At 43.9% G+C, this 13,968-nt stretch overlaps 1 protein-coding gene across 11 annotated transcripts in view; it reads right to left on the reverse strand.

Annotated features, from left to right (window-relative positions):
* The window catches only part of fam20b (FAM20B glycosaminoglycan xylosylkinase), a 199,945-nt gene that overhangs the window by 14,976 nt on the left and 171,001 nt on the right, over window positions 1-13,968 (reverse strand). For all 11 annotated transcript variants that reach the window (XM_078218002.1, XM_078217998.1, XM_078217994.1 and 8 more), the window contains 3 exons: window positions 5,975-6,146; window positions 4,315-4,506; window positions 164-223 (listed from right to left, as the gene is read on the reverse strand). In XM_078218002.1, the coding sequence (XP_078074128.1) occupies window positions 164-223; window positions 4,315-4,506; window positions 5,975-6,146 (424 nt within the window). The remainder of the gene's footprint in view (window positions 1-163; window positions 224-4,314; window positions 4,507-5,974; window positions 6,147-13,968) is intronic.

Below are 13,968 nucleotides of genomic sequence, written 5' to 3' on the forward strand. Positions count from 1 at the left end.
GTACAAATGAGAGATTGTCAGCAATACAACTGCATTTTTGCATTTCTACAGAACATCTATTTTCATGTTTCAAAAATGGTCTGGGATTGGATAATTATGCAAAAGAATAATTCATGTCTATGGAGTAATTTCTTTGCAGCTTTTCGCAATGTGTGACACTTACATGCAACATTGATAAACTGCTGCGAGGATGCTTCTTTCATCTAAACTTGGATTCCCAAAACTAGAAACAGAAACAAAGAACAAGTAACAATTTTAAGATCTTTTTGGTGAAATGTTCCTCATCCCAGATGTTTCATACAAGTCAGAAGGTGCAAAACGGTTATTTTGCTGTCTAAAGCTCTCCATATACTATTTTAATACCAGGCTTCATCGGAACTTCTTGATTTGATACTTTCCTGTAACAAAAATCTTCTTAGCCTTTTGTTAGAGGACTTCAAAATACTCTGGGATTTAAAACACTAATAAAGACTATTAGAACAGAGTGGATTAGCTTAGGATAAGAATCGCAGACTGCCTTATATATATTTTATAGAGGTACTGTCTGCATAGAAACACATATAACCATAGTTAGAGAATTTAAACATGTATTTTTGAAAGTGTATTATTGAAAAGGCATACATCTTGGCTAATGGCACAGGGTTGGTTCTAAGGCATCATGGGAAATAAGCCTGTAAAGTGAACCACATTCCTTATAACAATATACCCATAGAAGCATCGCTCTTATCAGCATGGGTACCAGACAACTCGGTGAAGGAGACACTCATTGAGCAAGGGCAAGCTAGAGGTTTCTGACAGCTTAATGAATAGGCAGAGTATTAAACCAGATAAAAGTTCAGAACAGGTGGCCATAGGGAAGTCAGGCAGAAATCACTAGAACTTATTGTTCCCGTGCTGTCAGAGAATATCTGTAATTGGCCATGGTGTATGACATTTATTAATAATGATTGACCTGTACTAATGATGATTGGCTCATGATGAGCCAGAAGGCGGGTAAAATATCTTTTGGAAGTTGTATAATTGTATTGCCACTGTGATGTAACTTCAGAGAAGGGTTGGATTGCCCAACCCTTTTCTCCCAGCGTATGTTAGTCAATAAAGAAACTTCTTTCACCAGGATACTGTAGCCGCTGAAAAAACCCCCAACAGAGTTGGTGCTGCTAAGCAGGACGACTTACTGGACGCTAGGTTAGTGCTGCAGTTCTGAATTTCCACTGGAAACTGAGTGGACACTATTCAAACTAGTTTCACTTGGTAACCTTACACAACGTGATTAAGAACTTTCACCCAATTAGTCCGAATTGGAATTTAGCATACAATAGTGAGGAAAAGATATAGCACTGACTTTGCGGTAAGTAATTCACTGTTAACAAAACCTTTTAATGGCTTTTGAGATTAGAATTGCTCTAATCCAGCATCTGATACAGCATAGCCACTCTATAGGACACCTTAAGGTGTCTATATGCACAACAAGCAATAATAAACCTCTTCAACCAGACTGAAGAGTTCTCACTGAGACCATCATTGCGTAGAAGTCATATTTAGACATGGAAGAGAGCTAAAAGAAACAACAAATCTTAAAAACCCTCCAATGCTAATTAATTTCTGAAGGAATGCAATTCCAGACAGCAAAATTAATTTTAGGGTAACTTAATACTGAATGCACCAGCCCTTTTCGGGCACATTTAGTGGGTAATGCTAGCAAAATAAAAGTAGTTTTAAGGGATTTATATTTGTATTGATAAACATTAGACATATAGTTCAAGTAGGTTTAATTTAATGTTTCTGTGCCTGCAAAGGTAAAACTTCTAGTTAGATCCATGCTAGTGTTTGTATGCATGGGGGTTGGTTAAGTTAACTATGTTTCTATTGTGCTTGGAGCACAATAACAGTGAGAATAAATAGGTCAGCAGAAGTATACTGGCATGGGTTATCAACTGGGGATCCTTGTAAGGTAAAAAAGCTTTTGTGTTTTAGTTTTAGCTGGATATATTGCAGTTGAAGAAAGGATGCTGGGGAGCTAACATCTCAACTCTGTTAGGAGAAGCTAACAGGACAAGGGAGTTGCAAAGACGCATGCTTCCTAAAGAACAAGTTACAGGCCAGATAATCAGGGAATTGGGATAGAAAGAATGTCTAAGAAGACTGGAGGCAAAAGAACAGAGGCCAAGGTGTTTTACAGAAGAATTCAAGGAACAGTTAAAGGGCCAATTGCAGTAATCAGATTTAAAGTGGGACAGCAGACTTAAGAGGTAAGTCAAACATTTGCTGCCATTTTAATAAGAGTCTGGGAATTGAGAGTTAATGCTATTGTGAACACTTTATACAGCAGTCAAGGTAAAAAAAAATCCTGAAAGGGTTGGTGTAAATCCTAGACTAAATTCATTGTTAAAAGTGGAGTAGAAGCTTTGTTTAAAGGTGTCATTTGGAAAACTTGGTCCGGATTTTGGAATGCAAACCACTAAGGGAAGGCATATTAATGAGGGAAGATTTTAAAGTATGTTTTTGGAATTGAAGTTTGGAAACTCTAATGTGACAATCTGGGGGAATTCCAAGAGGAAATCAACAGTCACTATCTTGGGTTCAGAGCAGAGTGTGTGAAACTGACCACAAAAGGACTCTGTGTTAATGAGACCATTGTAATTTAAGATGTACTTTGTAATCATGTTAATCTTAAAATCTGTGTTTATTTGTCAAGCTAAGGGGGAGACTAAATGAGTATTGCATCATAATTCAATATTTTCATGTTTAATAATTTTATTTTCTTCATGTTAAAACTAATTAGCAGTCACGTGACTCTGTTCCCCCATGTTTCATAAGAAAAGTAAAAGTTACGGTGTTTTGAGCCAGCATTCCATTCTGGAATCTTTCCGTCCAGTTATAATATCAACTGGGATCGTAACAGTAACTACTACAATTTTACGTGTTAGATGTATTTCATTACAGACTCTGTTGGTGAGATACTGTCACGGTGCAGCCTGCTCAGGAGCAGGGTAACTCTAACTTCAAATTCTGAATTTCACATTTAATTCTGCATGTGCACATTCTGGATGTTGCAATTTATTCTGTAATAATAGTATGCATCGATAACTTCATCGAACAATTAAGTCAAAGCTGTATCCCAACTTTGAGATTCAGTGTGCCACTGTAAACTATAAGTTTCAATTTATGCGCTCCATGATATCCCAAACGAAAACAAATTTGTAATTCTCAAGTGCCACCAACTCTCCATTAAAAATATTGCATGACTTTTTATATAGACGGTGAGAAAACATTAAACTAAAGCAATGTAACAATGAAACAGATAAATCAGGCCTCCAACAATAAGGACACAGGGCAGAATTATCTGAGAATTTACCAACATGACCTCAATGACATGATGGGTACCTGACTGGAAAATTGCAGGTGCACTTCCCATTGATTTTAATGTTAAGAAGCTTGGTTGTTGGAGAGAAGGCTTGCATAATTTCACCCTATAAGTTTGAAAAATCACTGGTGCATCACTAGCTTTCTGGTTCCACAATTTACATTTCATGATGAGCTGGGCTACTGCCAATAGAAGAACCAGTTATACTATTACTTCCAATAAATTCAACTCTTGACCATTCCAGGTGGGAAAAAAAAACTATTTTTGCCATGCCATGAAAACAGTGAAAAAAAACAAAGACAATAAACAGAAAGATAATACCAATTTTTCATTCATAGAATCCCTACAGTGCAGAAGGCAGCCACTCGGCCCATTGAGTCTGCACCGACTACAATCCCACACAGGCCCCACTCCCGCAACCCCACACATTTAACCTGCTAATCCCCCTGATATTGGGTCAATTTAGCATGGCCAATCAACCTAACCCGCACATCCTTGGGATTGTGGGAGGAAACTGGAGTACCCGTAGGAAACCCACCCAGACACGAGAAGAATGTGCAAGCTCTACACAGACAGTGACCCGAGGCAGGAATTGAACCCTATGAGGCAGCAGTGCTAACCACTGTGACACCCCTGTCTGTCATATTTTATGAACCTATATCCAACCTAACACTGATTTTTAATGCATTTACTTATGGGTGTCGCTGGCTAGGCCAGTCTTTATTGCCCATCCCTATTTGCCCTTTGCAAGCTTATTTGCATGCAAGCAAATATATCCAGGTAAGGCCTATTACAATCAATTTAAAGAAAAAAAATCAAAACCTTCTCCATTTTTACTTATTCTCCTTCCTTATTTCTATTTGATGTTAGATCTCATTTAATGGCACAGTGCTATTGGATTAATTAAGCCATTTATAAAGTGCACAAATGAAGGTTGTATAAGGTACCTCTTTGCATTGTCCAACAAAATTAACATACTCGCGCCACCATCATCTTGAAAACTTTCATAGTGATGACGGTCTGCATTGCCAATCAGATAGTCAAAAATTGCAGTGTCTATTATATCTAGGAGACGAGGACCAGAATCATAGGGAGGGGTCTTCTTTACTGCATCACAGTAACTCTCATCATATTCCCACCTATAAAAAATAATTACATTGAGGATCAAGATCCAACAGTTTGTAAATAATTTACATTATACCATAAAACCAAGTTCAGTTATGTGACAGAGCATTGCACATTGCTTTAACTGAGAGGTATTGCAGCTCATTCTGTGGGATGAAAGTTAATTTAAAAAAACAGTTAAGTGCCTGTTTGTGCATGTATATTTCTATGTATTACCTTTTTTGAACAATTTTATTCCTTTTCTCATATTCTCTTGAAGCTATTGACTAAAGATTTGCAACACATAAGGCATACATATTCTGGATTTTGTCTGAATGATGCCTATGTAACATGAATTGTATAATTGTCAGTAATTCAAACACCATAGCATTTCAGGTTTGCTTAATCTGGGTTTTTGCCATTTCACTGCACTTCCTAATTGAACCCTTTTATCTTTTCCTCCCTGAGCATGTCGATTATAAATTTTTATGTTCGAATTTCTCCACTGTCTTGTTGCTGATACAATCTTCTCCAGCATGACATGTAAATGTAGGAACAGAGGAGACAAGGTGGGTTTTTTTCAGGTGCAGGTTAATAACAACTGATTTGAAAGGGTATGAGAAGAGGGAGCCATTTACAATATCATTTAGAATCGTGGCCACAGAAGTTGGGTGGCCAGCAGTTTAGCAGGCATAGGATCAGGACATCAGTTCTCAAGGACAAGGTAAACATGGAGAGGGCACGAGGGGAAGAAAGGAGCAAAAACTAGAAAAATATGCAAATTCAAATCAATGGCTAGAGAATGAGGATTTTGATGGAGGTGAGGGATAGATGAAAGTGAGGTATTTAAAGCAGAAAAAGTGCTAAAAGGAGTAAGGAGACAGGTAAGGTTTGATCATAAGGGTTGCATACCTACAATGCAGTTTGAGTGAGGCAAGAGCGGAAGGGCGTAACCAGGCACAGAGTTGTTAGTAAAGGAGTAAGTGCCATTACCTATGAGCCAGATTTCTCTTGAGGCCATGACATCAGTGCAATTATCTGCAATAAAATCATGGATGTCAAGAGCCCTGTTCGCAATTGAATGGACATTTTGAAGGGAGAATCAGAGAGGGGAAGTGGTTATTGACCCACTGGTAAGGTTCATGAGCCCAGCTGAAGTGGTGCAAGGAGTCAGGAAAGGCATTGTCAAAATTCCCCCAGCAAGTCAGATGGAAAAGTCAGAGATATAGATGTGCCTAATTTTTCCTCCTTTTCATTCCTCCACATGGACAAGCTTTTGCTTGTCATCACATTGGTTATTTGCAAGATTGATGACCCGCTATGTGAAAGATTGCAGGTACAAACCTGTGTTCACAACTTTATTGTGCATTTCACCACCAATATGGACATATCTATTTGGGGGTGAAGAGGGCATTGAACAAGAGGGTGGGGCAAGTACTGGAGCAACAAATAAAAACTGATTGACAAACATGGAAATAAGCAGCTAAATGACTTGGAGCATACCTGGCTAGTTTCCCCTCTCGGTAAGTCCTGCCCCATGGGTGTCTATGTTTTTGTAATGGCCAGATGTCAGGTAGCCACAGTGTGACAGATCCTTCCATAATATGCCCATCAGCACAAGCTGGTTCTGATTCTCTGCAGTAATAACATTTTCCATAAAAACAGCTATTGTTACCTGAAACAGCAAAACAATTCATTAAGACAAATCCAGCAACTCAACAGTGTTATATAAAGCACCCCAGAGAACCAGTGCAGCTCGTTTACAATTTATATGAACAACTGCAGGAGAAAAAAGCAGCAAGGATGCTACAAAATAAGCTTCACTCTAACAAAATATAATTTCCTTCAGATCTGATCAAGGTGAGACAATGCACAATAAGATAATAGCATTAAGAAAGGTCAATTGGCTTTCGGTAATCAATTTCAGAGGGACTACATCTGTTATCTCAGTTGTAGTCATTGACACATTTGCATTTGACTGATGAGGGTGCGAAGAGGGTGCAAATTCCGAAATTTGCATTTTGTGACAAATGTGCAATCTATGTGGGGCAACTTCTTGCTTGTAAAATGTTTCTACATGGGTTTCATTGGTCCCAGACCAAAATATTTTTTGATCTCTCTTTATGCTTAACTGTACTAAGTGACAAGAAATTTAATACTATTACAGACACTTTTTCTCAGTTTTAAATATAATTCAACCTTCAGATACAATTGAGAACTCGGTCCTCTAACATGGGAAAAGACATTAGGATATTGTCATCTTTCTCATTTCGTCTTTCTCATTCCATTCAAAATTTTGCTTTGAAATCAAATCTCAGTCCTTAATTGTACAAAAGACTTGAGTTAAAATCACAGAAGTTCTACACACACGCAAAAATGACTTGCTCTAATGGACGCAATCTTACCACCTCGTCCCGCCCGTCGACCAGTGTAGCACAGTAGGAAGAAAGCGTGCACAGCTAAAGATCAGATTTGCGCCTGGCGCCAAACGGCTTGCTATCATCCCAGCCCCTTTTTACAGGCATGAAATGCTTCCCGCCCAAGATGAGCGCAAAGTTTATTAGCATGAATTTGAATGCATATCAATTCATTAGCGAGGTCAACAGGGTATCAGTCCCCTCTCCCGGAATCTCCCCACCTCACCATGATGTAACGCTGGTACGAATCACTATGCTCTGTAAAAGTTTGGTTCAGGCACAGCAATAGCAAGGGGGAGCAAGGAGGTGAGTACCACTGGGCACCAATTCCGGGGTGCAGGGAGGGGTGGTCTCAGCCGCTGCCATAGTGCAGAATGGGGTGGAGGGGATGCATGGGGTGCAGTGGTTTGGGGAGAGGGGGGTGCTTATTCTGGTATGGGAGTTCTCAGGTCAGGAGTTGGCACTGGTTTGGGGCTTGTGTTGCGTGCATTCCCCCTGTTGCTTATGAGGGCGACTCCCAACCCCACTGATCTTGCAATGGTTACCCCATCTGTCTGCTGGACAGGCTCCATGGCCGACCGTTGACATTCCATTCCAGGCCCCACTAACTGTAACAAGCAGCAGCTGACATGAAGGGAATTCAGCAGGTGTTAACATGGATTCTCACACTTCATGGCCTCTGCAGTGCTGCTTTCGATGGGAACCCATCTGTGCTAGTAACAAGGGTGCCCCTCCCCTCTGTGTCTGAACTGACACCTCATGGGACAGGAAGGCACCCGCTCCCAGTGGCAGTGAAAATCATGGTGGCTCTCAACACCTCTGCGGCATCGCCTAGTCTTCAAGTGTGGCCACAAGGCTACAGATGCCCGAGCAGGCAATTACATCAATTTCGACATGGGCCAGACCTAACAGCAAGCCCAGGCTGCAGGCTTTTCCACCACCAGCAGGATGCCACACATGCAGGGGGCTATTGATGACGCACGTCACCCTGCAGGCCCCATACCATCAAGGGATGCGGTATGTTAACAGAAAGAGGTTCCACTCCATTGGTCTACAACCAATGCCTGAATATCACGCACGTATGAGCACGGCACCGGGAAGCGTGCACAAAAGTTACATCCTCTGACATCCCTGGACTCTTTGAGGACCAGCTCAGGCTGCAGAGATAGCTCCTGGGGGACAAGGGCTACCCACTGAGGTCTTGGCTGATGACACCAGTGCAGAGGCTCGAGATTGATGTAGAGAACAGTTTCAGTAAGGCCCACGCTGCCACCAGGCTATCGTCGAGCGGTGCATTGGGCCACTGAAGATGCAGTTCCACTGCCTGGACCACTCTGGCGAGGCCCTCCAGTATAGCGCCCTGAGGGTCTCCCGCATCGTGGTGGTTGGCTGTGCACTCCACAACCTCGTACAGCATTGGGGAGGCATCCTGGATGAGGGGGGGAAACCAGGCTGACGCCCTTGTGGAGGAGTGGGAGGAGGAGGTGGCCCAGGAATATGGAAAGGACGAGATCAAACAGGAGCTGGAGGATGGAAGACAAGTGGTGGAAAGGGTCCGGTAGGGCAGGGTGGTGAGGGAGCCCTTATCGCCACAAGGTTCACAAAGTAGGGGATGTGATGTACCGCTTCTGCAATCTGCAGCTACCCACACACCATCAGGAGCCTTCAACCTCCTCCCACCACTTGTCCACACGCCCCCCCACCCCCCCAACCACCATCGGTCCAACGACCTCAAGCCAGGTTGATGGGTCTGTGTTGGCCATGTTAGTGAGTTAATGGTCCAGGCATGAGGGTGATGACGACTCGCTATATGGCACACTGTGATGGATCCCCGTGCCACACAAGTCTGACTCCTACTGTTCTCTCTGACTGCACACTGGCGCCTGGGTCTACATCTGCTGAGGGTTGGGGACATCACAGTCCGGTCCAATGCCCTGGGAGTTGGGTGGGTGGGCTGCACCCACCCTACCCATCCAACCCCAGGGGCATTGGACCGGACTGTGGTGTCCCCAATCCTCAGCAGATCTGGAGTTTAAGTTTATTTATTAGTGTCACAAGTAGACTTACACTAACACCGCAATGAAGTTGCTGTTAAAAACCCCGAGTTGCCATAGTTCGGCGCCTGTTCAGGTACACTGAGGGAGAATTTAGCATGGCCGATGCACCTAACTAGCATGACATTTGGACTGTAGGAGGAAACAGGAGCACCCGGAGGAAATCCACAGGCACAGGGAGAACGTGCAAACTCCACACAGACAATGACCCAAGCTGGGAATGCTAACCACTGTGCCACCATGCCGTTTAGTGCTGGAATGCCAAATCAGGCTGTCTGTCACTGTGAGCCTACAGGGCCCCCACTGCTGTGGCTGCTTTAGATGAGTCCTTTGAGTACCACTGCAGTCAGAAGTCTGGCACAGGTACTGGGAAATGGGGTTCACAGACTCAGTGGACAGAAGGGCATGTCTTGCACAGCACAATGCTCTGTGCCAATTTGCATACTGTCGTGGTATGGTCATGTGTGCACGAGGTGGATCACATACAGATTATTCACAGCTGTGGGGTGCAATTACATTCATTAGTGATTTTTTTAAAGTGTCAGTTAACCAAACTCTAGCTAGTCCATGCCTTCAGCCATATCCTCTTGGTGACCTTACAATTTCTTAATCTTCCGTGGCCTACCGCTATATCTAGGTGCCCCCAAGATGCACATCAGAGGTGGAGGCAGACAACTGTGCTCCATCTCCCATGGCCTGTAATGCCTTGGGCAGGTGTTCCGTGGGGGTGGGGGAGCAGGTTTCCTCCTGGTGCTCCAGTTTCCTCCCACAATCTGACATGCTGGTTAGGTGCACTGGCCATGCTAAATTCTCCCTCAATGTACCCGAACAGCACCAGAGTGTGGTGACTAGGGGACTTTCACAGTAACTTCATTGCAGTGTTAATGTAAGCCTGTGACACTAATAAATAAACTAAACTAGGCTGTGCCACCCTGTTGATCCCGCTGCCCATGAGATGCACCGGTGTCAGGAAGCGGGGGGATTCATAAGGGCTGGGGACAGTCGGGGTCTCCTGTGTGGAAGGCCCCAGAATGGGCTCCAGCGCTTTCTCTGTCCATCATGGGACAGTGGGGCAGCTGCAGTGAGCTCCAGAGGCCTCTGCATCACCTGGCTCTGCCAGTCCTGGAAGCCCAACTGCATCTGTCCCATGGTGTGCGTGCTCTCAGCGAAGGCCCTCTGATCTGGACAAAGCTCTGGATGCCCTCAGCCATAGAGCTCTGAGCTTGGGCCAAGCTCTGGATCCCCTCATTGATAGAGATCAGAGACTGGGCCAAGCCCTGGAGTCCTCAGCAAATGTCTTCTGAGACTGTGCCAAGTTCTCAAGGCATGCAGTCATGGCCTGCTGTGTCTCACGCTGCCTCCAAGGCCCTCTGCAACTTAGCATGACTTGACGCCTCCCATGGAGACCATTTCCTGCCCCAGGCTTTCCCCCACACTCGCCACCCTTGCAGTGTTAGCCTGGGTACCACGCAATGCCGGCACCATCTCCTGTGACTAAAGACTGTGGGACTTCTCCAATCGGCCTTGCAGTCGCTGCAGTGTTGCTGAATGTCCCTCTTGCAGCAGCAGAACAGGGTAATGCATCTCCAGTAGCTTTGGGATAATGGATCCCAGTAGCCTGGCACCTTCTGGGCTCCAGCTGTCTCCTTTGCTCCGGCAGACCCCCACTGCGTGAGCCTTCGGATGTTCCTGCCTCCACATGATGTGCATCGACGGTTGTGTAGTGCTCACCAGAAAGTGACCCAGAAGTCTCCCCACTAACTTGTCCAACCGAGGCGATCATATCTGGGCCTATGATGCCTGCAGTGACTCGTGGGTGCTTTTGTCTGAGTTGCCTTCAGACCCTTCCTCCAAGGTGTCGACCAGGGTCTCAGTGGGGGCAAAAGTTGTGTGGTCGGGGCAACTCCTGGTGGCTCAGCCTCATTGGGGTTGTCTTCTGAAAAATAAAACATGATTAAGTGCATGGGAGGGGCAAGTTTCTGGGCAGATTGCAGCTTACTTGAGATAGATCATATGACTGAAGGTTATGTGGCTCCTCAGTTCTCTGGCACACCCCAGCTGGGCTGTCGGTTGCAGTTCTCTCCTCTGACTGCCCCGACAGCTCCATGGCTCCCTCCTCAAAAGCATTGAGGATGTACAGCTCTGGGACCCCATCTTCACTCTTGGCTCGTTCCCTCCTGTTATGGGCCATCTTCTCCTGCAGAGACAAAAAGGGGGATTGATAGACAATGGCTAAAGGGCCAGGGGTGTCAAGGGTAGGGCCGATTGGGTGGGGTCTGTGGGGCCGTGCCTTGGCAGGCAGGAATTGTGAAGGGGGGGGTTCCAAAGGGGTTAGGGGTCAGATGCTGGGAGGCCATGAGATGTGGCTTGACATGGACATTGCAGGCGCAACAGACTGGACTGATGTCAGGATGGGAGGGGCACTCACCCTTGCTGTCCGAGCGAGGTCATTAATTTTCTTCCAGCACTGGCCGCCAGTCCTCCATGCCAGTGTGTGGGCACTGACTACTGCTGTCATCACCAAGCTGCATTGCCAACCCAAACCTGTTGACCATCTCGAGGTGGGGGGGGGGGGGGGGGGGAGGGAATATAAGATCATAAGAAATAGGAGCAGGATTACACCAGTTGTTCTTTGAGCTTGCTTCGCCATTTAATGAGATCATGGCTGATCTGACCATGGTCTTAACTCCAATTTCCTGCCTGCCCCCCTCATTGAAAGGGTTAATAATCACACAAGTTTGAAAATCACATAAGCTGCAAGCTGTATCTCAGTCACACAAGAAAAGCTATGAGAAAACCACAGGTCTTGATTAAAGCAGTCCCAGAAAAGAGTCAAGGACTATTCAAGTGAACAATGTGCAGCTGCAGTTCATATTTGTCCATTAGAACAAGAGACAATGGAAATGGGAGAGATGAGAGGCTGATATATACCACTGGTCAGACATATCGCGATCATTGCTTGATAATATTATAATTAGGATGACATGCACAAGTTGTAATTGGACAACTATTATGTATATATGAATCGATAGTTGTGATAGAACTTCTGTGCAAATGTAGATCTTTGACATGCTAATTTCTTGTACTATAATTTCTTAATTATAAATGACTGTTTACTAGTCAGAGCAGCAGAACGGGCCAGTACTCTGTATTAAAGGCATTGTCTGAAACTCCAAGAGTTTTCATCTGGTTTTCTCAAGAGTGAGAGTGTGAAGTACACTGTAGCTGAATAGCTGCATTTTCTCCTTAATACCATGACCCTTGATTCTCTTGTAGATCAAAATTCTGTCTAACTCAGACTTGAATATATTCAGTGATCCAACTTCCACTGCTTTCTAAGGAAGAGAATTCCATAAACTAATGATCCGCCGAGAGAAGAAAGTCCTCTTCTTCAGCATCTCGGTCTTGAATGGGAGACCCCTTACTTTCAAACTGTGCCCTCTAGATCTAGATTTCCCCACAAGAGGAAGCATCCTCTCAGCATCTGCCCTATCTTGCCCACTCAGAATCTTATAAGGTTCAACCAATCTTCTAAATTCCAAAGTGTATAGACCCAACCTGCTCAACCTTTCCTCTTAAGAAATCCTTTCATCCCAGAAATCAGCCTAATCCCACTATTTCCAATTCAAGCATATCCCTCCTTAAGTAAAGAGATCAAAACAGTACACTAGATGCAGTCTCACCAATGCCCTGTATAGTTGTAACAAGACTTCCCTGCATACTCCACCTCCCTGGAAATAAAGACCAACATTTGCCTTCCTAATTACTAGCTGTACTTGCATGCTAACCTTTTGTGATTCAAGTACAAGGATGTACTGTACATGTACTGTAGCATGTAGCAGTCTCTCTCCATGTAAATAATCTGTTTTTCTATTTTTCCTTTTCAAATGGACAATCTCACATTTTCTCACATTACACTCCATCTGCCAAATGTTTTCCCACTTACTAAACCTATCTATATTATTTGCAGATTCTTTGCTTTCCTACCTATCATTATGTCAGCAGCAGATTTGGTTCCAGTACAGTCATTCCCTTAATCCAAGTCATCGATATTGTTAGAATGCTGGATATATTGAAGTCAGATTAGACCCACAGTAATGTTTTTTTTATTTTTGGCATAAATGTGAGGAAAGGAGGCTTCGCTCTAGGTATGATACTACTGACAAATTAGGGTTCTTCTAACAAAACAAGTTTTATTCATAACAGTTTAAATATAGCTCAAACAAAGTGTAACAGCATAACAGTTGAGTAATCTTCAAATGAAAAACAACTCTAATTTCTAACTTATTATTTCAGTGTCAAGTAAGCAAGTCTTCCTATAGACTTAATTTTAAATATAGTTCGCAAGCCCAGGCATACTTGCTTTACAGTGTGGTAACAGCTGTGAAGGTTCCAGAGAAACTTTTCAGAGAGAGACAGAACAACTTGTAGGCTTCTATCTTTAGACAGCCCACTCCAGCAACTGAACTAAATTGAAACTATTTATCTGCTGCAAATCGAGGTTCTCCCAATAACCTCATGATCATATGACCCTGTATACTTAAACACACCTTTCATTACCTCAATCAAAAAAACACCCCAGGGTCCTTTCTCATTTATAAACAAAAGCCCATTAAGCCTTCTGCTAAACACTACATGGCTGAAATGAGTAATTATCCTGCTTTCCAGCATCTGCTGAATTCCCTCCAAACCCCCTATAGAAAGACACTGAATCTAGGGGCAGCATGGTAGCACAGTGGTTAGCACTGCTGCTTCACAGCGCCAGGGACCCGGGTTCACTTCCCGGCTTGGGTCACTGTCTGTGTGGAGTTTGCACGTTCTCCCCATGTTTGCATGGGTTTCCTCCAGGTGCTCGGGTTTCCTCCCACAATCTGAAAGATGTGCTGGTTAGGTGCATTGACCCAAATAGGCGCCTGAGTATGGCAACTAGGGAAATTTCACAATAACTTCATTGCAGTGTTAATGCAAGCCTTACTTGTGACTAATAAATAAACTTGAATCTTACAGCAGTCCCCCTTAAACATAA

The sequence above is a fragment of the Mustelus asterias genome, chromosome 8 (assembly GCF_964213995.1).
Source record: "Mustelus asterias chromosome 8, sMusAst1.hap1.1, whole genome shotgun sequence".
Taxonomy (NCBI): domain Eukaryota; kingdom Metazoa; phylum Chordata; class Chondrichthyes; order Carcharhiniformes; family Triakidae; genus Mustelus; species Mustelus asterias.